This window comes from Vidua macroura, chromosome 10 (assembly GCF_024509145.1).
Source record: "Vidua macroura isolate BioBank_ID:100142 chromosome 10, ASM2450914v1, whole genome shotgun sequence".
Taxonomy (NCBI): Eukaryota; Metazoa; Chordata; class Aves; order Passeriformes; family Viduidae; genus Vidua; species Vidua macroura.
In genome coordinates, this window is record NC_071580.1 from 12,449,666 (window position 1) to 12,474,312 (window position 24,647).

General features: G+C 51.5%; 2 protein-coding genes across 3 annotated transcripts in view; both read right to left on the minus strand.

The window, feature by feature from the left end:
* The window catches only part of XXYLT1 (xyloside xylosyltransferase 1), a 33,230-nt gene that overhangs the window by 4,225 nt on the left and 4,358 nt on the right, over positions 1 to 24,647 (minus strand). The window contains exons 1-3 of one of the 2 annotated variants that reach the window (XM_053985888.1): positions 23,409 to 23,475; positions 22,405 to 22,552; positions 8,304 to 8,436 (exon numbers count right to left, since the gene is read on the minus strand). In XM_053985888.1, the coding sequence (XP_053841863.1) occupies positions 8,304 to 8,436; positions 22,405 to 22,495 (224 nt within the window). In that variant the 5' untranslated portion in view covers positions 22,496 to 22,552; positions 23,409 to 23,475. Of the gene's footprint in view, positions 1 to 8,303; positions 8,437 to 22,404; positions 22,553 to 23,408; positions 23,476 to 24,647 lie in introns of those variants that run through there. The other variant, XM_053985886.1, reaches the window with a different exon arrangement.
* Positions 22,405 to 24,647, minus strand: part of ACAP2 (ArfGAP with coiled-coil, ankyrin repeat and PH domains 2) — a 70,715-nt gene continuing 68,472 nt past the window's right edge. The window contains exon 25 of the transcript XR_008438541.1: positions 22,405 to 22,552. The gene's annotated coding sequence lies outside the window, so the exon portion shown is untranslated. The remainder of the gene's footprint in view (positions 22,553 to 24,647) is intronic.

Genomic DNA, 24,647 nt, shown 5'->3' on the forward strand with positions numbered 1-24,647 from the left:
TTTATAAACAGAGCCGGCGTGTGCTAGGAAACATCTGGAGAAGAGCATTTCCAAGCATTCAAACGCCAGGCCCAGGCAGTCCAGATAAAAGACGCTGCTTCCAGCAGGACTTCCCTTGCTGGCCCAGCACAGGGCGCTGCGGCCGCACCTCCCCTGCCTCGCAGCCTGGTGGTCACGAGCCCCAACTCACAAAGCTGCCATCACACCCTTCCAAACACCTCGCTGGGGACAGCTGCCAGGCCAGCAGGGACCCTGTAGGGCCTTCTCCGCAGCAAGGGGCAAACAAATGGGGGAAAGACTTCGTTCAAATCTGTGAACTTCCACTCATTTACTTCAGCTCTGGGTTATGGGACAACTTCATGGGATAAGCTGGAAACCTCTGGTAAAGCAGCTGGGTGCCCGAGCTGCCAGCCATCCCTCTCTGAGCCACTCCGACAGCAGTCCTGCCAGCCCAAACACCAACTAAAACAAGCATATGCTCTCGTACCTCCAAATATGTTGTTCAGCTCCTGAGCCAGAGCATGGATGGCTGCCCATGTTATCCCAGCTGCAGGCACTTGCCCAGCTGGCAAACACTACTGCTCCTGTGCAATGAGCAGTGAGGCACAAGTGCACCTTGCTCCCTGCTCCGTGTGCTGCCAGGACTCCTCCAGGGTGGCAGGAGGACACGGCATCTGGCTGTGGTCCCACCAAGCAATCCCTGGCTGAGCTGCCCATCTGGTGGTGCCTGGGACCTGTGGGGCCCCAGAGAGCTGCTCAAAGAGGCAGATGGGATGGGAGCCCCAATGTGAAGTATGCAGTGTCCCAATGGGGACAGGGGATGTGCTTGAAATGGGAGAGAGCAAAGGGGAGACCCTGATAGCAGCTTCTCCTGCCTGGAGGAGAGGGTGTGGGCAGTGGGGAGGGGAGAGTGATGGGAATGATGGCATGATCCATTCGGGGGGTGATGGTGGCTTTCTCCCTTCATCCTTAGCACAAAGTAAGAGCACAGCCAAGAAGCTTCCCTGCACCCCTCTCTTGGCTAATCCTCACTGTGGCAGGCAGCTGTCAGCCCCTTACCATCACTGTGTTCAACTGAGATTAACACACAGGAAAAGGCCAGCTCCTCTTCCTCCCAACTCCAGAAGATAGTGCTGCAATGAAGGTGAGCCCTTCCAAGTTTCTGCCACACAAAGGGAGGCAACCACTCAGGGCAGCATCCAACCCAGCTCCCTCCTCCTGCCCTGGCAGCCGCATCTCGGCCTGGTGAGCTCAGCGGCTTTGCAACAAAGCAGCCCTTGTTGCTAATTGCTTATCTTCCATGTGCAATTGCTAAACTCCTTAACGAGTCAGGGCAGCAGGTTCAGTACCAGCCCACGCCACAGCACCTGAGCTGAGGCTGAACAGCTTGTGCAATCCAGGAAATCCCAACTCCATGCTTCTCAGGAGCACCATGTACCCAGTGATGTGCAGTGGCATCACCAACACAGCAGTAGTCCTTGCCATGCAGGGGAAAATGTCAACCTGAGGCAAAACAATGCCAATTTCCATCTTGGGACAAAGGGCAGGATGTGTTGGTGTGCACACCAGGACCACCTTACACTTCTCTGACAGGTTCAGGGTAAAGGTCCAGCTCAGGCAGGACCTCCAGCTCTCCCATGGAAAATACTGATGAAGCAACAGACTGAGATCTTTGATGAGGACATCAGTAATTCCTTAATAAACTTCTCACGTAATGCACAAATTATGTCTGTACAGTGCTGGTCTCTACCACAGCCCAGCCAGCATGCCAAACTTTTAAAAGGCCTGTATTTAGAGCAGCAAATTGATTCTCACTGATGACATTTCTGCATGGACTTAGTCCAAAAATGGGAACTCTTAAATAAATGACAAATGACAACTTGTGTAACACAGCTTGTGAGCAAAACCTTTCTTTGGGACAGATTTTCAGGGGTGGCCCTCCTCACCACCAAACATTTGTACACCCCATGCCAGTGCTAAAATCATCCTCCAAACAGAGGTGGGACCATAAATCTCTGTCTGGGTCACAGCAGTTTTTTTCCATCTATAGAGCAAATGGCACTGGTGGCAGGGCAAAGCAACGACCTGTGTGTGTGAGACCATCCTCTATCAGCACCAGTACAGGAAGGGGGGCAAGCCATCCACAAGGACACTCTAGAACACTGTGGGCCTAATTACTGCTAAAATGGCAGATTTCTATTAACAACAGTGAATAAACTCTGCTCTGGCAGTGTTCTCCTGCATGCCTTGGAAGCACAGGCTGGCTGCTCTGGGACAGCTTTGCCTGCCAATGGAACTCAGGAACAGGGGAGATGCTCTCCCTTCACAGAAGCTCACCTGCTGCTTAATATCAGTAATACTATTTGTGCTAATCAGTGCACAGCTGTGGTTGTCAGATCTCATCCAATTTATTCATTGTTTTTAAATGACATTTCAAATTTGCATCGTAGTGGGAATAAATTGGACAGGTCCTATATATTAATGATATTCACAGTTGTAAACAACACAACCCTTTACCTCTTTGGATAATTTTTTAAATCAGAGGTAAAGCTGAATTCTTGAAATTAATTCTGCTTCCAGTTCCTTGCAGGTTCTGTTTGTTCTGTAATTTTGGCTGCTTCTTGGCAGCCACTGCCAAACCAATTCCTAGAACTGTTTTCCCCATGCATCGAACAGCAGCACTTGCTACAAATCAAGTCAAAGTCTTGAAATGGTTTAAAATCCAAAGTGCACAGGGTTTGGGGCTTGCAGGACTGTGGGCAGGCAGCATTGACATCACAATGACACAGATAGCAGGAACAAATTCTCCTGTCTTTACTCCTGAGGGGCCTGGGGAACAGAACCTTTTTGGAAGCCAGCTCCCTGCTTCCTCAAGGCAAAAGTCCTTGGAAAAGAGTAAAGTCTCCAAGTCAGGGCCACCTGCCTGCATTGAAAGTCCACAAACCCAGGAAAACTCAGACAGGAGGATCTGCCTGCTGGAGATGGTTATCTGCTTCTGGAAAGCTCCATCGCAGGCAGCAGCCCACCTGCAGTATTACATCTTACAACCACCACTGCTGCCTCAGCCAGGGAAAATCCAGCTGCTCCTGGCTTGCAGCTGTCAGCCCTACTTTGGGTTTTTTTTAGATCCCAAGAGAAGGTACAGAATGTACCGTCTCAGCCCAGACTCTCTGACAGCCTGGCCTGGCTATGGATTTAGCATTAGCCTGCTCACAGTCCAGGATAACTCCTTTCCTCTTCCAAACATCTGACAAAGTGACTTAGCGCCGGTGCCACTGAGCTCCCACAAACACCCAGCACTGGAAGCGCCGCGGCTCCGCGTCCGGAGCTGCACAGTCCTGCTTCCAGCCATTAATGGGCTTCTCTGGGTTGTTTCAGCAGCTCCCAAACAAACAAAACGCGTGTCACTGAGCACACAGCACACTTAAGCAGCTCCCACATGATCACAAGCAGAAACAAAGCCTTTCCTTTCTACAAAATAATGTCCTGTTTGAGTTCTTCCTAGGTTTTAGGCAGAGGCAAAGGTGAATGGCCTTGCAGCCACACAGGGACCCAAGTGTCGGCCCTTTGTAGTCTGTAGCTGTCCCTTTGATGTAGATATCCTTTCCTACAGGACAAACTTTTATCATTTCCAACACTGTGGATTCCCAAGATGCCTCAAGCTTTAATTAACTTCTTGACACGGGGGACAGCAGTAAAGATCTCACCCAACAACAGAAGTGGAAGCAGCAGCCACCCTTCCAGCCCCAGCTGTGTGCATTCCTGGACCTGTGAAGCTCTGGGACTTCTCCTGCGGCCCATCTTCACAGCAGGTATCTTCCTCCTACCTGGAGGGGGTAAAAGCACCCATCTGAGGACCTGTGTGTTAAATCCTCCCTGTTGCCACAGACCATTCCTTCCCAAGGAGACCTCCAAGGGGAGTGTGATGGGGGCAGTTCTGAGGGCCCCAGGTGGTGCTGGCACACTGGTGGGCACCCAGAGCCCACTGCCACTGGCAGTGCCAGCAGCAGCCGTGCTTAGGCAGAGAAGAGGTTAGGATGGCTGTGGGAATGGGAGCAGGGAGCACGGTGTGGCACACAGGCCCGGGGTCAGTCTGAGAGCAGCTGTGCAATCAATACCACTGCTCTGCTTCCTCTCACATGCCACCAGTGTGACCGGACAGGTCTAGAACCAGGAAACACAGTAAGAATAGGGCTTAAGCTCTGCCTTCAGTAATCTGAGAGCTTTCAGGACATTTTGGGGAGTGCCACAGTATTTCCCCACCCTGTTCCTCTCAACCACAAGGCTGCTTTGAAATGAGGAATCCTATCCTTTAGCACCTGGCAGCACTGAGCTCCTGTGTCTGGGAACAGGTGCTGAGCCAAGCCAGGCTGGCAGGGAGGCACAGATAGGTCCGGGCTGCACTGGTGTGAGGATGGCATTGTCATGCCCTGATGGAGATTCTGCTATGCCCCGGGTGCAGCCTCAGTGCTCACACCTGGCCAGGAGGCTGAGGGGCAGGAGGCCGTGCTTCCATCACCAGCCATGGCACAGCTACACTGCTGGGAGCACGGCTGAGTTGCTCCGCAGGTCGGGCATGTACCCACACACCCCCCAAGGACAGTGACCTGCCTGCCCATCTGATCACTCCCATGCAGGCTGCATCTGCAATGCTTCTCTGCAGGTTTCTTAGCAGGGCTCAAGAGCACCAGAGAGCCTGGACTTTTCAATTTGACCAAGATCTGGCACAGAAGGCTCAGTGCAACATAAATATTTATACAGACCATTATCACTCATTCTATGTAGCCTGGTGAGCAGGATTGGCCAGCACAACTGAGCAGCTTAAATGCTGCAGGGGACAACAGGACTTTTAATTAAGGTTATGACTCTGAAGAAGCACCTCCTTGCATGGAAAGCCTTTTGGATGATGCAAACTTCAGATGTAGAGTCTAATCTTTAGATCAAAATCACTCCCACTAAAGCCAGAGCTCCTGATCTTGGCCACAGTCTGAACCCTCTGCAGGCAGACACATGAGCAGGCATAAGTCGGCCTGGGAAGAGGCTCTTCTGCAGGCCAATATTCAAACAACAGCCTGGCAGAACGAATCCTGCCTTGCCATGGAAAGCCCAGAAGCATCTAGAAGGCTACTGCACAGTACCAGTGTCCTCAACAACCCCACCACGGTGGGAGCTTCTTGTGGGATGAAGCTCTGCCCGCAACCCTATCCACAGAGGTGTTGACCGTAGCCCATGTCCCACAGTGGATCCAAAAGCCACAGGAAGGACAACATGCCTGACCCATGGACAGGGTGCCTCTCTTCCCTGCCGCGGCTGGAGAGACGGAAACCTGACGCCGGTGGCCTCGGACCTCAGATCACTTCCTGCACATGACATGGGATCCTGCCACCTCCCCCCCTGCATCCAGGACTCCCTGCCAGACACTGCAGAGTGATCCATGTCCAGCTTTAGCAGGAGCTACTGCTCTCCACAGGCCGCTCCAACTCACCCTGAGTGGCCCCCAAGGACAGACCAACACCAGACTGTGCAACAGTTAAATCCCAGCACTGGCCTGGCAGGAGGGCCGGGAGATCCTGTTGCTCAGAGAAATGTGTTTGTCCAAGACAAACAGCGCCCGGGCATTGTTTCAGCATGAGTCAAGCGAGTGGAAACACTCCCGTGCCATCCTGTTTTGCTGTCTGGAGGTTTCCCCTACCTTCAGGATATGCAGACAGGCTCCGGGATGTTTCCGTTTCCCGTGAATATCTGTGCCCAGCGCTGCTCACTGCACCAGTGCAGCAGCCTGAGCCTTCTGCAGCCCCAATCTGTGCCTACAAAGTGCAGCCCACAGCCAGGCAGCCAATGGGTAGCCGATGGAAGCAGATGCTGGGTTGATCTCTATCCATCTTTCCCATTGCTACACAGCAGGAAAGATGGCACCCAGAGCCCTTCTGGCCACTGGCTTACCCTGACCCAGGGAACGAGTCCACAGCTCCATGAGCAAGCTCAGGACAGCTCTGCTAATTCGCCCCAAGTTCTCTGATGCTTTGGGGCAATGCTAGTGCTGCAGAGAGCTGTGTGAAATGGTGAGGAAAATGTGAGTGGCAACACAGAGACCCCACAATCACCCTGTAATCCTCCTCCCTCCCCCACAACCATTTTCCCAACTGATGCTTCAAGCTTGCACACATGGCAAACAACACAGCTGGAATTGACACCTGTTATTTCACACCTACAATATGTTTTTTATCTTTCTAAAAGTATAAAAATAATCAAGATTTTTTTTTTTTTACAAAGACATCCATGCTTTGTCAGCTCATGTTTGTGTCTGGAAACCCTTTTAGCAGTGAGGTGCAAGCCCCACAGGGTGCAGGGCTTGGCAGGAGGGCAGGCTGGAGTTTGCACAGCTCGCCCCACAACGGGTGATCTGGCAACAAGAAGGATCAAGAACTTGTTTTCACATGAAGATCAAAACAACACAAGAAGAAAAGCACAACATAGCCCAAAGTGACCCAAAATGTCAAAACTGCAACAACATAAAGTTCAGCCCAAAAATGCAGCCTGTGAGGGCTGTTTTTGCTTGGCATGTTTGTCCCCACCGCAGGTGGCAGGAGGGGGAGAACACAGCTATGGCTTGGGTCAGGTATTCAGTGCTCAGCCCCATGATCCCCTGCCTTGTCCCCTGCCATGCTGAAAGGCTCTCCAGCGGGGCACCCTAAACCTTAATTCAGTCCCCTCAAGGCACACCCAGTCCCACAGACCACATCCAGGCAGCAGATCACCAGCCCCACTCCCTAATTATGCACTGAAATAATGCAAAACCCTGCAGAGACAAAAACAAAGTGATTCCACCCTGCACTAACTGCAGGCAAACGAGCGCTTGATTTACCCCATTCCAGCACCACTAACAAGAGGGATCTGCCCTGCTGGGCTGACCAGCCCCGCAGCCACTCTTGGCTGTGGCTCTTCCCTCCATCCCCCTTTAAGCTCTAACAATTGGATATTATTAACTGGGGCTGGATTTACCATTCTGGGCACCAAAATCCTGTCAGAACACCCAAAGCAGATACAGGAACCCTCTACTCTCTGAGCATGGTGCCACCCTATGGAGACAAGATCTCAGCATCCGTATTCCTCTAGTCCCAGCTCTTCCTGCCAAGAGTACAAATCACGAGAGAGGCAACAGACAGAGAGATGTCTTTTATCCAGCTCAGAAATAGTAGTGACTTCTGTAGTTTCGGCAATCACATTCTGTCATATGGTTTAGCCTTCCAGGAAGCAATTGGTGGTGACTAACAACCATCAATCCCCTGTTGATGAACTTCTCTTTGTCGCTACCCTCTTCCCATCTGCATGCACAAGCAGCAAGAAAGGCTGGTCCAGATCTCTGCAGCTCAGCCTTTGCCCAAGAGTGCTGCTGGTCATTTCTTAGGAGGCTCAGTAGGGAAGTAGGCTTCCAGCAGGGAAGGAAAAGACATACAGACCTCTTAGGCTTTTTTATCTTTCTCCAAGAACTTTTCCATTAGGATTAGCAAGTCTAGACAAGCCATCTCAGATGCTCAAACTCAGCTCTGCTGAGATCCATTAAGGCATCCTGGGATAATTATCTGATCTACTCCGGATTAAAAGAAAACCTGAGATCCATCCTTAGAACAATGGCTAAACAAAAACAATTTCTCTAAGCACCTGGAAATATCTGTGTCCCTGGATCCCACCAGTAGTGGGATTTGCATTACTTCCCCTGAGTGGGAAGGATTGGCCCACCCTTTCGTGAGTGGTTTCCAGCACAGCTGGCAGTGACTGGTGGACCAAGGGTCTGAAGAGCAAGGGATCATGAGGCCACCTTCATGCTTGCAAGCCCAGGTCAGCAAGAGTTGCCCATTCAGCCTTCCCTGGGGGAAGCAGGAAGTGCACTCCAGGGGCACAGAACCTCATTGTTGCCCAACCTCAATCCCTACTTTCTGCAATACTCTCAGCCAAAACTTCAGAGCGCCAACACACAAACAATTACAGCACCTCAGCAGGCAGGGCTGGGCAAACATGCCTCTAGATTAGTACTAGAGTCCAGGCATGGATTTTGGCACTGATGATCAAGAATTTGCCTCTGGAAGTCTTGTGATGGTGTGTGAGAACAAGCAAACAAACCACAGTAACACTGTACGGTTTGCTCATACCAATTTACAAGTTTCAGATTAAGTCCCCCTGCAGGGATTAAAGCAGGGAGACCACTGCTCCCCAGTTTTTTTTCCAAAGAGCAACCTGAGTTGAAGAGAAGCCACCAGCCACCTGCTGCCCACTCCCTGCTCCCCACAGGGAGGGGGCTGTACCTGTACACTGGTTGCATTTCCCTGGCAATCCCAATCACTGCTCCCTCTGGGAAGTTGTCAAACTCATCAAACAGGTCTCGGATGTTGGTCTTGTACTTCAGGTCCAAGTCTACCTGGATGATCCGTGTTATTTCTGAAAGCACAAAGAGGAAAAATCAGCAATATAAGACAAAACTGTAACCTGTGATTACCACCAGCTACTGGAGGAGCTGAACCCAATGAGGATTTGGTGCAGTCTGCTCCATGGGCAAGACTCAACTAACTCAGAGCAAACACAATCCAGCTGCAACCTCTGCATGAAGCAAACAAACTTCAGCTACCATGAAGCATTAACCACTGTGTGTTTACTTCAGAAATCATTTTTTGGTGACCCCCTGCTTCTGTCCACTCCTTTCCTTCCAGAAGACTGGTTTTCCATATGGCTGACAAAAGCAAGAGGTAGCTTCAACCCAGCCTCTCTCCCTTTCTGGAAGTGCTTCTGTAGTGCCAGCCCTGCAAAATCCCATGTTTACTTTCAGGTACCAACTCCATGAGTGTTTCCCACCTGCAGCCCAGAGAGCATCCATCCCTGGCCCAACATACCAAAGCAATTCCCATTATGGATAACATCAGTTTGCTACATGACACCTCCAGAATCACGTGCACAAACCCATTAGCTCCCAGCAGCTTGCCATGGGCTCCCTGAGGAAGAGATAACAGAAACTGCAGCCCTCTGCCTGCACAGAACTGCTGGTGATCTGCAGCAGCCTGGAAGACTATTATTGCTGGTGGTACCCTCTCAGTGGCAAGGGGGGTTGTAAAGGGGGCAGCATCTTCCACTTGCAGTGAGACATCAAGAGCAAGGAAAGGCTGGAGGACATTATTCTCAAGGCTGGGCCTGAGGTCCCTAACAGGGCAAGGCTGCTACCCAAATTTGTCCCAGTCTCCTCTGCAGCACACAAGACTGAAAGATGGAAATGCCACTTGGGAGAGTGTGCAGGAGATGCGCCTTCACAAGACTGCTCATCCCAGGTGGATCTGGGGATGCTGCATGGATTGCAGCAGGCCAAGCACAACGTAGCAAGTGCAAACACTACAAGAGATCAAGCCATCAGATGGACTCTCCCAGCCACGAGCAAAGCCATGGTTATCTTCTGGCCAGGCCAGCTCAGCCCTTCTCAGGGACTGTGAGTGGAGCCATCCCCAGGGCATTATGTAACACCCCCTCTATTTATATGTGCTATAAAAGCCAAGAGCAAATTGGCCAGGTTGCTTAGCACTCGGCACTAATTGGATTGTAAGGCCATGTCAACGTGTTTTGGTCCCACTCATCATGCACAGGTGCCCTTACAGCTCCCTGCAGGCTAGACCTGCCTGTCACCACCATTTCCAGAGCAATTAGCAAACCAAGCCTTCATCCTTCCTCCTGCCCAGTACCTGCAGGCAGGAGGAGAAGCCCTGCCTGCCCTCACCTTCTGCTGCCTGCATCTGCTGTGCCTACGGGCAGGGTTTCCCATCAGGCTGGTGCTGCTGGGGCAGTGCCACCATGGTTCCTCATCCCCCCACCCTGTTGTGCTCGGGACAGGCTGCTGGCTAGTCCTAGCTGCTGAGAGCAGGAGGCAATGGTTCTGTTTTCAGCCCCCAAAGCCACCATGGGACTAAAGAGCCAGAGGCACTGAGAGCAGCCAGGCACCAGCAGTTTTCCCCCAGCACAGGAGTGCAGATTTGCATTTTCAAAAGTGTTCTTTGTTTGGTGTTTGTGTTTCAAGCAGATGCTGGGCTGTACAGCAGCTCTGAATTTTTTGCAGATCTTGCACTAATCTGGGACTCTTGGCAATTGGTCATACCTACCACATTGTCCTCATTTAAGAACAAAAAGGCCCTGTGAGGTTAAGCAAGAAATATACTGCTTACGCTGCGAAGCAGCCAAGCAGAAATATAAATCAAGGAGAAATAGTATCTAAGCTACAACTTGGGCTGTATCTTAATTTATTTTTTAACATCCATCACGCTCTGTCTGCTGAAGGGAAAGGCTGTACTCCCTTCAGCTGTCAATACGGCAATCCTCAGGCCTACCTAGTATTTACCATCACCATAATCCTCTGTTTGCAAAGATTTAAACCCCAGGCACAGTAATTCACCACAGGCTAAAGCAGGTCTTGACCTGAAAGCAATTTCCCCCAGCCTTCTGGACTGTCTCAGAAATGGCCAGTGCAACTCAAGCATATGAATCAACAGAGCAGTGGATTTCTGCAGTGAGGAACAAGACAAGTATCCCAAATGCAGCAAACCTCCCATGGCTCAAACTACAGTGGGGTAAACCCCCAAATCCAAAACATTACCACACTCGAGAATATCCAGACTGGTCACAAAACTCCAGGACAAGAAGACCTTGGACTTACAGCACAAGCTCAGCTCCAGAGAAATGTGGGGAGCCTGAGCCCTACAAGGCTGAGGCTGGGAAGAGGGGATGGGATTCCCAGGGGCATCCCAGCACCACTCATCCTGGTGCACAGCAGCCTCATCAGGTTTCAATTAAATCAACTGTGAGCCACGTCATCCAATTGTTCTCTAAAATTACAGCTGAACACCAACTGCAATTAATCACAGTGGAGAATGAAAGCTGAGCTTGGAGGAAGCTCCAACCCCAACCCTGCCTGTCCCAGCACCTCAGTGGGTGAAAGGCTCTGGAGGGTCCCTGTAGCCCAACCAGCTGTCCCCAGAAGCCTCAGCTGAGGAGGGAGCTGAGCACAGCTGCAGTGCCAGGCAGGGATGCAGTGCCACAAGAGCCCAGCATGGAGACACAGTTTATTTACACAAACACCCTGGGTTCTCAATCCTGCCCTTCATTAGAGGCTTCTCATGTTTGGCTCACCCCAGCACACTGCTCCATGCTGTGCCCTGTGCTTCCCCCAGGAAATACTCACTAAGAAATTAGACCCAGAAAGCACCAAGTACTTTTTGTTTTGATTTTTTGAAATTTCAAATTTTTTTTGTTGAAGCAAGCATGAGCTGCAACGCTGAGATGTAAATGAGCATGGGTGACATTAAGCATCACTTTGCCAGATACAGCTTGCACGCACAGATTAATGGCTGAGATGATTTCTCTGCCTGGGACTGGCAAGGGGCCAGGCACTAATATTTATGATGTATCATGCTCTTTTACCCTTCTACCAAGCGCTTTGTCCTGCCTGCCATGTGGGGGTGGAGGAATCGCGTGCTCTCTTAGGCACAAGCCACTCAGAGGGATCCAGCTGGAAATGTGGGAAAAGGCTGAGTGTTCTACTCAGCAGTGAGTTTTCTAACTTTGCCATACTATGTAGAACTCTCCACTCTGTTTAGCTCCAGCTCTTCCAGCCACGGCATGGAGAGTGGAGCTGTGCCATTCAGAGCAGAGATGGTCTCCATTAGCAGTGACAGCTTTATAGCACAGGTTGGCCCCATTTAAAGCTCGTAATCTTTTACTGCAGCCTTGTATCAGCAGCTACAGCAGGGCTGTGCTCCAGGCTTGGCTCAAAACCTTCCCCCAGCCCTGCCCAGAGGCAAATGGCCAGGTTCAGAGATGCCTCATCCTACAACATCATCCAGTGAGGGGGCAGAGGCAGGCAGAGATCATGTCCCTGTGCCCTGCTGCCCCACATTCTCTGCCAGGGCCCAGTGGGTCTATGACAGCACACAGACACCCCTTTGGTGTGCTGAGGGGCACAGTAGGTTGTCTGGATGCTCTGAAAAGCACCCAGGAGCACCTGTGGCAGTGGACAGCTTCTGTAGCAAGTCTAACAGCCCTCCCCAGGAAGCATGGACCCCAAAAACTGTCCCAGGGCACAGCAGGGACAGAGGAGGTATGCAGTGAGCCAGGCCACCCCACCACTGGAATGACACTTAGTAGCAAATTTCTAGATGAGCAATCTGATCTACTGGGTGACACACCTGTCCATGGCAGGGGGACTGGACACAGATGAACTTTAGGGTTCCTTCCATTGTAAGACTCTGTGAAATTGCTCTTCCCAGAAATGTCAGGCAGGATCATGAATGGCAGCAGGGCCACAGGGAGGAGGTGAGCTGCTTTGGTGGATCTAGCCAGAGCTCTGGGAATGTCATGCAGTGAGCCAGCAGCAGCAGCTATTACCCCTCCAGCCCTTTAGGACCTGCTCCCATTGCTCAGAGCAGTCTAGGGATGGGCAGCCTTGAACCTGCCCATAGAGTAGGACTTCTTTCCCCTAACCTGAGATGAGAGGATGGACTCTAAGAAATGTAAATAGTGGGTTTATAACTACAGGACAATGGATGAAGGGTCAGGTGAAGAGGAGATGCAAAGGCAGGAGTCTGCTGAGAGCAGCACAGGCTGTTCTGCAGCCAAAGTAATTTAAGCTCATCCCAACAACTTTCTCTGTATAAGGGTCGCTCCCCTGGCAAAGCTGAGCCCAGACAGCAGGAGCCAGGGCTGGTCTTGGCTCCAAACCCTCCACTTCCATACAAACCACACCAGATCCAGGGAAGCAGCATGCCACCACTGGCAGTGGAGAGGGGAAGAGCTGTGTCCAGGAACTTAACAGTGAAATGGAGAGCTGCCATCACAGCACGAAGGGCAGAAGCTGTCCAGCAAACATTGCAGTCTGTATCGTTGATAATTGAGCAGTGGTTTAATAGATGTAGAGTAGAAGCAAGAATCAAAATACTGGAAGTGCTGTAACTCTCCAGCCCACTGACAGGCTCATGTTAGCACAAGTTCAGCCCCCTCAGAGTAAAAAAATCTTGCCTGCAGCTGGTCTGGCAGAGGAGATGCTGCAAGAAACAGTGGGATACCAGGAGGGGACAGGACACCACCCCACCAGGCTGCACTGTGCCCAAATCTCACACACACTCCTGAGGCAAACACCTGTCACCAAAACTGGTGGTAATTCGTCTCTGCTCCCACCATCCTCTGCACTGGCACCTCCACCTGTCTCAACAAACCTGTTTTTAAGGACTTAAGCATTCTGATGCTTCATGCCAATGAGGAGAGACTCCTCCAACACAGAATAATGAAATTATTTAAACTGGAAAAGACCTTTAAGATCATTGAGTCCAACTGTTAACCTGGCACTCGGCACATATCAGGTGGGAGCACCTTGACCTCCCCACACCTCCTCTGCATCACAGCAGTGACTTTTGGGAACAGAGGTGCTTCAAGAGGTCAGATCAACAAGAGCACTGCTGGGATTGCTGCCCCAGCTGTGTGACCCAGGCACACCACTTTGCCTTTTCCCATGGAGCCAGCACCTGCCAGTCCTGCAACACAGGGAGGCAAGAGCCCACTCCATCCTTCAGGAGGCAGAGCGGGGTGGTGGCTGGGTGATGGCCAGACAGGGGTGGGACAGGGAGCTGCTGGAGGCAGAGCAGCTCAGAGAACCTTCTGCAGGGCCAGCAGTAGCTGCAGCCAGCACGGGTGACACAGTGCAGCCAAGTGACGGGAGTGTCCCCTGCTGGCTGCAGCTCTGGGTGTTGCGGGGCTGCAGTGGGCTGTGGGGAAGGACCAGGCATTGGCTGTTCGTTTTGCCACTTGACTGAGACCACCAGAAGGAAGAGAGCCAAGCAACCAAAGCTCTCTGAGTTGGAGTCAGAAGGGCTGGGGATCTCTGGTTTGCTGGTCTACAAATGCTGGGCACACCTGGACAGCTGCCCCTCCACCTCTCTGAATTGCTTTTTTATTCCAGTCAGGTTTTTAGCTGTCCCCATGATGACAGGACAAGATCCCAAGGGAAGAAGGAGCTGTGAAGGACCAGCAGTGACTTTTAGATGGCTGCCTTGGGCAATAAACCTCCTGGAGCAGGGCAGCAGCCACCAGCTCCAGCAGGCAGTGTGCCTGCAGGAGCAACACGCAGATCCACAAAGCTGCCTGTGCTGGCTGTGAAACCAGAATCCTCCACCCTCACTGGCTCAGAGAGATGTGTGGCCAAGAAAAACTACACTCCCACAGCCAGCACCATGGCCAAGCATGGATGCAGAGTGGGTGACAGACTCCAGAGGTCCCTGTGTAACTCAGAGGGTACTGCCCAGCAGCAGCAGGCAGCTGTCCCCAAAAGCCTCAGCTGCAGCAGGGCACAAGAACAGCTGCAGTGCCAGGCAGGGATGCCAGCACCTCAACAAGCCCAGTGTGGAGGCACACAGTTTATTTACACAAACATGCTGGGTTCTCCATCCTGCCCTTCATTAGAGGCTCCCTGGGTTTGGCTTGCCCCCTGCACTGGCAGCTGCCCCTGGCTGCTCTCCCTGCTGCTGTCAGCAGGGTTGTGAGCAGTTCCTCTCTGGCTTGCGCTCCCCTGGCCAGGCCTTGTTTTCTCCACACACAGCCTCCCCTCTGCGCCCAGGATTAATCACTGCTGCCTGTCCAGCTGACCTTGGCAGCACCAGAGAGCCTCACCCAGAGGAAGCAGCCAAGGCAGGGGCAAACGTGCAGGTGTGCAAGCATGACACACTCCTCAGAGCTTGCTGCCACTGTGCTGGCAACTGGGGGGGCTGCAGTCCCCCTTCCCAGGACATGGTGCTGCTCCAGAGCCCACCCTCCCAAGAGAAGATGAGGCTACAAAGCCCTGCATCAGCAGAGCTTGCCAAGGTGCAGAGCAGCTTACCTTCCAGCTGTGTGCTTCAACACAGGTCCTCCCATCTGCCGTGCAGCCAAGGGTCCCCTGCGCTCCCTGGGACAGCCCTGCAGCCTCCTCCCCATCAAACAGCCTCCCTCTCTGCACACAGAGCTCCAGGGAAGTGCAGGGGGCCATGTGCCCCAGTGGCCCAGCTGCTAACCAGGTTTCTGCAGCACTGATTAGGCACCAGCAGAGAAGAGCAGTGGCTGCAGCACAGCCGCTAATCAGCCTATCAGCTAATTAAAAAATTAGGCTGTCTGCCAGAGATAGATGACAAATCATTGCTACCACCCACACAGGGCAGGCACCTGGGTGAGCTCAGGGGTCCGGAGCAGCAGCAATGCTCCCAGGTATTGACAGCAGCATCACTTTGATCGCCTTGTTCCACACCCTACAGCCATCTCCTGAGGGAAGGGGAAGACTCAGCAGGAGATGGATGTGTTTTGTTCCAGGAAATTAATTTTTCCTGTGCATCCAAGTGTCCCCTTGTAATCCATCAAGGTCTGAGGGACTAATATTTAGCAGTACTCAACACTTTGGCTCTTAACTGGACTCAAAGGCAGCAACATCGCTAAGCACGCAATAGGTTTCAGGATGAAGGTGGAAATGCTGTTTGCCTTGTATTTAATATATGCTACTGCTGGGGGAGGAGTGTGAAAACACTTTTTGGAGCTGAAGGAAAAGCAGCAGGAAACCTTTTAATCAGACAAAATAAGGTCTGATTCCAGGTTGCTATAAATTACAGGAGAGTGGATGGAAAGCTGTAAAGTAACAAGCAGGTGAGATGGAAAGGGAAACCAAAAAGAGATACAGGAAAATAAATTTTCTGGGCTCACATCCCAGTTAACTGCAGACACTGGAGGAAAGGGCTGCAGGCAGATTTTGTCCTTGTTTCTTCCTGCTAATCTCTAATGAGCTATGGCAGAGCAGGAAGAGGCTGTGGGGCAGAGCAGCCCTGGCATCAACACTGGGTGACCCCCAGCAGCTCCCAACCTTTTGGGAATGGGGCGGCTGGTCTGGCTGGGGAGAGAGGAGGGCAGCACCCAGCACAGCACTGGGTGATGAGACCCTGCTGCTCTGTGGGAGCAGGGGGAGCAGCCAGCCCTGGCCTGACAGATCTAGGACATCCAAAAATAATCGATGGTGACACCGCAGCAAGGGGCAGGCAGTGGAAACGATGAGAAGTGACACCGCTCCTGGGGGCTGTGGGCCACGTTGGCCCCAGAGGCAGCAGTGCCACAGGGAAGGGGTCTGTGCTGTGATGCAGCACCCAGGAAGCTTCCAGGCACTTGCTGAGCAGCAGCCGCATCCCCCTCATCACAGCAGCCTTTCCTGGCGCCTCCTCCACACTGGGCTGGGGCCAAGGAGCTCTCCTGCCTCGACAGGCATGTCCCACAGGCAGCCAGATGGGGTTAGCAGCTCATCTCAGCAGATGTGGACCCCTCTACAAGGCCACAGCCTCCAGTGTTTACCTGGAGTGAGCTTATTCAGAGGTCTGCTCTTGCCTGCTCCTGTGAAAAGCATCATGAAAACAACTCTGTCACCACAACAGGCTCACCCCAGCAAAGAACAGTGACTGGATATAATAGCTATCCCTATTACTTGCAAAATGATCACTCCAGCGTCTTCCCATCACAGGACCTGACATAAGAGCATGCAGCTCAGAGACAGGCTGGGAAGGGAATCTGGCTGTTTTTCACGTGCTTGTGGCACAAAGCAGGGAGGGAGGTTATGAGAGCACATCAGAAACTATTAATGCTCCCTCCATCCCTGTAAAGATGGAAACATTTTTGCCAGAAAGCAAACCCTTCAGCTACTGCAGCATCCTTTGGGAACTGTGGTTTGGGAGCACATGGCTCTGGAGCCAACTCCCATGACTCTGCCACAGACTCCAATTTTCTGTGCCTTTTTCCAACATCTCCCCGTTGGTAGCACACAATCAAGCCTGAAGCATGTGGGACATGGGCACTCTCCTCCCAGCCCTCTCCCACCCAACAGCTGCATCTCTGCATTCCCTGATGTGGTGGGGCTCAGCAATGATGGCAGTGCTCAGCCAGCAGGAAAGGATCAGGAGTGACGCACTTTCAAAATGCTCACTTATTACAATTATTACAGTGATTTGCTGAGTTCTGTGGGCAGCTCCCCTGTGCACCAGGAATTGCTCTGCAGCTGACAGGAGGAAGAAGGGGGAATGGTGCCTCCCCATCTCCCTCTGCCAGGCCCCACCTCAGAGACCTCTGATGCCCTGTGTGACACAGGATGTGTGCAGTGCAGCTCTGCATGTGGGTGCTGTTGAGAGGACACACCACACGCGGGCATCTGGCACCCCACAGGCAAACAGAGTCCGACCTGGGCAAGCCCGTGCTGTGGATTCCAACGGTGCAGATGCAATGTTGAATCCTCATGTACACATCCCTACAAAGCAATCAACAATGTCTTCAGGATGCTGCCTGTGGGCTTTTTCAGAAGGACACTAGCAGAAGACAGTTACTAGTTGAGGCATTATTCCAGCACACAGACTGTTTTCCTGGTACCTCTGTGCTTAACCCTTCCCCCAGCTCCCAGGCTCTCCACCTCCACAGCCAGCGGCAGGAGTGCTTCAGGTGCCCGGCCTTGGCACAGGCAAAGTGCCCTGAGAAAGCACAGCTCAGCTCAGTGCCTGCTCCAACACGTCTCCTGGCTGGCCTTTGCCTTCCCTCCAGCTCTGCTTGGTGGGAAAGGCATAAGCTGATGTTCACAGAGGCCTCTGTCTCTGGGCTGGTAATCCCAGAGCAGACAAAGGCTGATATCAGTTTCGTGGGAGACCAAGCCGGAGCCAGCAGCTGGATCCTGCTGCAAGCAACACCAAACCCCAAGCGACTGGGGCTTGGTCATTATCAGGCTGCTTGGACAAACATCATTATAATCTGGTCTATAATTAACTATCAGTACAGCTGTTGATAATGAGCTGGAGAAATTGCCCCATTTAGAGTCTAAAGCCAGGGAGACCACTGGACTTCCCATGGATCCTAATGTATCACAGGTGCTGTCTGGACGCCCGCTATGAAGCCAAAGGCACAGCTCCCTGTTAGCAGTCCCTTCCCCAGACACAGTGCTGCTTATTCACTCACAGCAGCCACCCCTGCTTCCCCCCAGCACCCAAAGCTGTGTCCTCCTGACACGCTCCTGCACAACTGGCAGCTCCAGGACACACCAGAGCTTGCTGTCCAACACACAGCAGCTGGCTGTGATTCCCTCATCCATGAGGCAGCCCAGCACCTACAACTTCCTGCAGAAAGGAGCTCCACAGATCACCACACTCTATTTTGAACATTCTTCTCAACAACTTTGATGTCCCTCAGCTCCTGTACAAACTTCTGCCTTGTATGGCTCGTGGCTTCATGGACCACACCATAACCCCCTTGGTCAGGCTCCCAGACTGGAGGGTCCCAGTCAGCCAGGCTTGTCCCACACAGAAGCCACTGCCCTCTCTAAACCTCTTTCATTTTTTACCAACATACCATGATGATATGCCATAAATTTTGGCAATACATAACAATTAGTTCCACTCTGTTTTCCTTCCTCATAGCTCCACATCTTTATTTAGTGCCACAGAAACTTACCCACTTCTCCCACTGCTGCTTAGTTCCCCTACAAGCCCACTATGAACAGCCTTACCACCTGCAGAATGAGCTCCTGAGTTTCAGGCAGCAAGTACCCAGGTGCATCTTCAGCACCTGGAAGATGCAGAATGCTGCATGAGGGCTAACCTCACAATCCAGCAGAGCCCAGGGGCCCTCTGCAGCCTGTGCTCATCTTCCCACCCTTCATCACAGCTTCTGCCTTCAGGCTGGGCTGGACAGTGAGAGAGAAACCCTGAGAACCCCCCCCACATGCTACCAGCAGGGAGGAGATCACCATGCCCAGAGATGCTGCCACTCCCCATGGAGACAGCCAGCTGTTTGTAGCAGCCAGGAAACTCCGCTACCTCCAATTTGTCAAATACCATCTTCAGTCAAGTTCTGCTGAATATCCTCACTCCATGTGAAGCACGGTACTGTCAGACAGGTTTCTGAGCCTCCCCTGAACTAATGGGACTCCACTCCTCTAAGGTGGCAGAGATAAGCCACAAAGCTGCTTCTGTGTCATGTCTCATTTTCCCTCTGCTCCTTATTCTCCCACAGGGCCATCCTGCTGCAGCACCATCAGCAACACCAGTGGAGTTGAACACCAAACGACAGTTTTCAAAGCTCTACCCAAGCTGCTGGATGCTGCTGGGTCTCCCTTGGCCCACCAGCTCCCGAGGAAGAACACTTGTTAAACAAATTTTTCCTGAAAACTACCTTGGGCGAAGAGTGGGCTCCAAGAATTCCCTGGGGAGCTCTCAGCTTTCCCAGGCTGCCCTTCTGTCACCTCAACTCCTCCTGCCCTCACTTGGGGCACCAGGAGTCTATCCCCAGACCTTGCCTGCCAGACAAACCTGCTCAGACATTACTCCTTCATGTACGCATAGAAGGGTGATAAAAAGTATGTTGGGCTGCCTGAAGTTACACAACTAAAATGACAAGTGGTAGAGGGATCAAAGCCAGTCAGGAAGGAAGAGGTCCCCTCTGGATGGGCATACTGAAAAGGAAAGTGAAAAGTCTGTTCTCCCTCCTCCTATTTGCACTGCTTGGCAACTCTCAAGACCATTTCATGCTGGCATTGTCCTCATCCTGGCTCCTTCTAAGCTTGAACCTGCTTGTCCTCTCTGTGTAACTTTCCCCTGACTTCCCCCTTGCAGAACCATTCTGATGGATCAAGCATCACTCCAGCTCCCTGGGCCTGGCCACACCACATTAAACCGGGATTTATGAGCCTCGAGCGCAGACAAGAGTTATGCAGTCTGCACTTCTGTGTGCTGCATACCAACTCCCCAGCTGGTTTAAATCAGATTAACTCCACTGATGTAAGACATTTAAGGCAAGAGTGTTCCATGATTTACACCAGCTAAGAAGCTGTTAAATTATAACTTGGCAGCTGCAGGTTTTAGATGTGAAGTTTTTTGGGCAAAAATCCCAAGCAACAGTAAACGACAGAGAAGCAGAGTGGCAAACCCTATTTAACCTCAGTGCAATGTGCATGCAGCCAGCACACGTCCCACAAAAGTCCCTAAAAAAATAAAAATATCCTGGTGTTCAGTTTTCAGTGCCACCAGTCTGCAAAGTCAATGCCCCATCACAATCCATAGATTCCAAACAAATCACTAAATCATGATACTGTGGAAATGCCTCTCTTCAAAAAATTATATATTGGTAAACTAAAGCCTGGCAATTTTAGTAGAAAGGTCACTTGCTACTGGAAAAAAAACCCTATAGACTGATTAATGCAAATGAACACACCAGAGAGTTTAATATTCAGATCAGGACCTTCATTTCTGCTAGAGGATGCTCAAAGCTTCCAATCAAACCTGGATTCCACAAAAAGTGGTGTTAATGCTATGGAGCCAGATGTGCTTGGAGAGGTGCACAAAAAGACACAGCACTGAGGGCAGAACACAGCATTCAAGGCAGAAAAAAAGGCAAAGAAATACACCAGGAAAAATGGTAACTCTGCCTGAAAAAGAAGGTTCGGTCCTTTCTCCTCCAGCTTAGCAAAGTGGCTTCTCCAGACCGGTAGATACCGGCTTGTCAGAGTCAGGAGGGCAGCAAGAGCCCAGTGCCAGTCGCACATCACCTGCAAGCCTGCGAGTGGGCAGCACTTTCCTGGTGCCTCTCATTCAGTGCTGGCTGCACAGGGAGGAGGCCCCTGAGCCCCATAAATCACCAGGCACCCAGCACAGTAAACCTGACCTCCCTTGCAAGGGAAATATAAATCAGCTTTACTAGCAGCTTCTGAAACAAAAACTAAACCCACAAGACTGTAAAAATGCCTCTTTAAACATCCTGTGCCCTGAACAGACCATTGAAAGCCCCGTCAGGCTGAGGGACAGCAAACAAGCTTTCCAAGAGATGAGGGTTGATGAACTGAGAAAAGGCATTTCAGACTGAGCAGCTTCTTGCTGGCAGGCAGCACGACAGGGATATCTTTAGCTCACAGCAAAGACAGAGTAGGGAATCAGGAGGAGTGAATTAGCTGGCATTAATACCATCATTTGTATGCAGTGTACTTCAAAGTGTTCACAGTGCAGACAGCACCAGACACACACAAAATTACCCAAGTCTGAGGGAGAGCCATGTAGAGCACATTTGCTGGAGCCCACAGAGTCATGATCAGTGAGCTTGGCTGGGACCCTCAGGGCCACCACTACCCCACTGTTTAATGAGCTAGTGTGGGAAGGCCATTCCAGGAGCACAGGGGCAAGTCCACAAAGGACAGAGGAAGTCTCAAGAAGCAGAGCAGAGATAAGAGCTCCTGAGTAGAACCAAACTGGGACAGAACTCAGCGGGGGCACAGGGGGACTTGCATCTGCTCACATTTCAGCAACAGTGCACCTGAGATCCATGGCAGGAAGTTTGCAGGGAGTATTAGAGCTGGGCAGAGGCTCCAGATGCCAGGAAAGCTGCTGGTGCCAGCAGTGCTAGCCCTGGGAACAGGCACACATGTGGGAACAGGCCACCATTGCATTACATCCACAAACAGCTTTGAGAGGCTGGTCACCTCCTCCTGGAGCAGGTGTATGACCAGGCAGGGTCCTGGGGCTCCTTGCCACCACTGCCACCTGCAGCCTGCCATGCCCAGGGAGGACATCTGACCAGCCCAGGAAGGGAGGCTGCCATCACTGGTGTGTCAGGCCAGCCAGGCAGCTGGCAGGGAGAGCCCCAGCTCCCCCCAGGGAGGGACCAGCACCGGGAATGGACAATTAGGCTGCAGGAGCTCCAGTGAAGGGGTTTGGAGCCCAAGGACACAAAACCCTACTTGTGCAACCAAAGATTAGACAGCATGCTGGTTCCACGAGAGGCAACTGCACAAGGCAGGGGAGCAAAACAGCATCAGCTGAGCCAAGCCCCTTCTGCCAGTTGCCTTGTTTTCCTGCAGAATTCTTCTTGTTTCTGTACTTGATAACAGCAGAGGCACAATAAGGAAACTTAAGTAATCAGCAGCTGCTAATCAGCAAAGCTTTCCATAAGCTCCCTAAAGCCAAGGGGAAAGACTCAACAACTCCTCTCTGCTGATACTCAAGAGTACACAGCTACACCATGGACACACAGCACCTCTTTCTGCTGGCACCACAAGAGGAAGGGGGCTGTAAACACACATTGAACAGGCCTGCTTGCTCCTGTCTCACCTCTCCTATCATCTCAGGGTGTAAAGGCAGGGCCAGCTGCCATGTGACAAGGAGAACCTTCTGTCACTCATGCCAGTGGAGACTTGGATGTGGTCGTGGACTGATGAGTCCATCACTCTGCAGAAAGGAGCAGAATCCCAGGAGTACATCCCAAAAGTTTATTAACTTCGTATTTCAAATAGCACCGGATAACATCTCTGTGCAGAAGAGAAAGAAAGTCTGTGTTGCTGGAGGCAGCACAGCAGAGACCTACCTTTGGGCATGATGCGATGCATTGCAACTGACAGGAAGAAGATGGAGTCGCTGTAGTAGGTCCCCGATCCAGCGCTGAAGTGTTTCTGCATGGCCTCAACGATGGGAAACAGCTTTTCTGTCAGCTCATTCACATCATGGACAATAACCTGGCAGAGACACCAGAAACACCACTCAGCCGCTGCTTCTGGGGACAGGCCCAGCTCCAGCAGCTATCCAAGTAATGTGACTCCCCTGTGCAGGGAATAACGCACTCTGGCTCCATGTTGCAGAAGGCTGAATAAATTGTTTTTATCAAGTTAAATTATATTACATTAATACTATACTAGAATTATATCGTACTAAAAAGATACTAAAGAAAAACCTATGACTGTCTCCAGTCAGTCACAACACAGCTTTGACCCAATTGGCCAATCAATCCAAATAACCTGCACCAGTGTCCAATTAACAACTCACTCTTTGGTAAACAATCTCCGTAACACTTTCCACATGTGCCAAACAACAGGCACAGTGAATAGAGATAAAAAATGTTTTCTTCTTTTTCTGAGTTTTCTCACTGCGTCTCACAACTTCCCAGGAAAAATCCTGGGAGAGAGAATCATGTCTCTCTCTGTTCAGAGAATGTGAATACCACACAGCAGCCTTTGCCCAGCCCCCACCAGCATGGGGCAAGGGGGAGGTTGGTAAAGCACAAACAGTGCTGGTGGCACTGCAGCTGCACAAAGGGGCCTGGCTGCCCTGGCCCCTGCACATCTTCTTGACGCAAGAATAGGTCAAGTGCAGGGAAAGGAGAAGGACTTTAACAGCCATTTTGTAACTGTAAGGTGGGCAGAGACTGGAATCCCCTCACACAACCAAGTGTGTTCCATGTTTTGGGCTATTTCTCTGGTCTGTTCCCCCTGCCGGATGCAGACCAGATATATCTGGTTTCCCATGTGGAGGCAACAGTTTGCTCCAGGCTCTGGTGTGCTGCTGTTCAGAGCCAGGCCAGACCACATCACTTACCCTGAGGACCAAGGCTTGCTCTCTCCTACAGAAGCAGGCTGTGACAGGGCCAGGGACGCAGCCCAGATTTGCTGCTCCTCAGCCTGGCATGGAGGCAATCTCTTTTTAGGTGCTCCCCCTGCAGCACATCCCGGCGGGGCTGCAGGGGGAAAGGGAGGACAGGCCGCAGCACGCCGATGAAAATCCAAACATCAGGAGCAGAGCAGAGCAACTTCTCTAGATGGATCTCAGCCTGCCTGTGCTGGAGTTTTGCTGGTGCTCAACCAGCACTGCTCTGCATCCCTCAGCCCTGCGGGAGCCCATGCACCAGCACGGGCCCTGGCATGCCTGCGCCAGCTGTGGCTACATCCCAGAAACAGGAACAACCCCAAATGCACCTTGCCAGCTACTGACATTTTACAAGCTTACAATTTATTTTGGTCAAAGTCCAATGAACAGGAACTTTCATGCAGCTCGTTATACACACAGAAGTATACAGGTCACTGAATCACACAAGATAATGAGAGGGATTTTCAGGATAATTAAGAGAGATGAGGGACATGACCCTGGTGCAGATAAGGGGGAGTGCAGGAACTTGAGTGTGGAGACTTGAGGTCGTGCCGCCTTCTTCAGGTCAGGGAAAGCAGGAAAAGCCCTGCTGGAACTAAAGTACAGCAAGGACACGACATTGCAGCAGTACTTGAATTTTGTATGGGGAACCTATCGCCCTTGTTTGAGGGATACCAAGACACTTCCACAAGCTGGCACCGCCTTCAGCAGGGAACACAAACCACAATCTTTGTAGATCGCTTTCAAATGAAATTATTTCAACGGTTCTACAGTTTCACTTCTTTTCTCTACTAAAACTTCATCTGCTTAAGAGCAAGGGGCCCTGTACTATATACTTAAAACATGCAGGATAGAGCACTTGCTTTCTAATTTTTTTTTTTTTTTAATTAAAAGAAAACCTAAAGCAAGCCAAATGCTTTGGAGGAGAAAGTGGCTTTGGAGCCTGTGCTGGTGCAATGACCATCCTCTCCATGGAGTGCACAAGGGGCTGCACTGATTGAGGCTGGTGCAGAGACTGAGGAAGTGAGCAGTCTGGAGCTTCTCCTTCCACAGCTTTTTGCAGAACACATTGCTCAGACCAACATGCTCTCACAGCAGAGCGGAGCTCGCTAGATGCAGGGTTGTGCTTGTGGCACCCACAGTACGCTGAACACGCTGAGGTGATGGGCCTGTCCTGGCACTGGCCAGGAT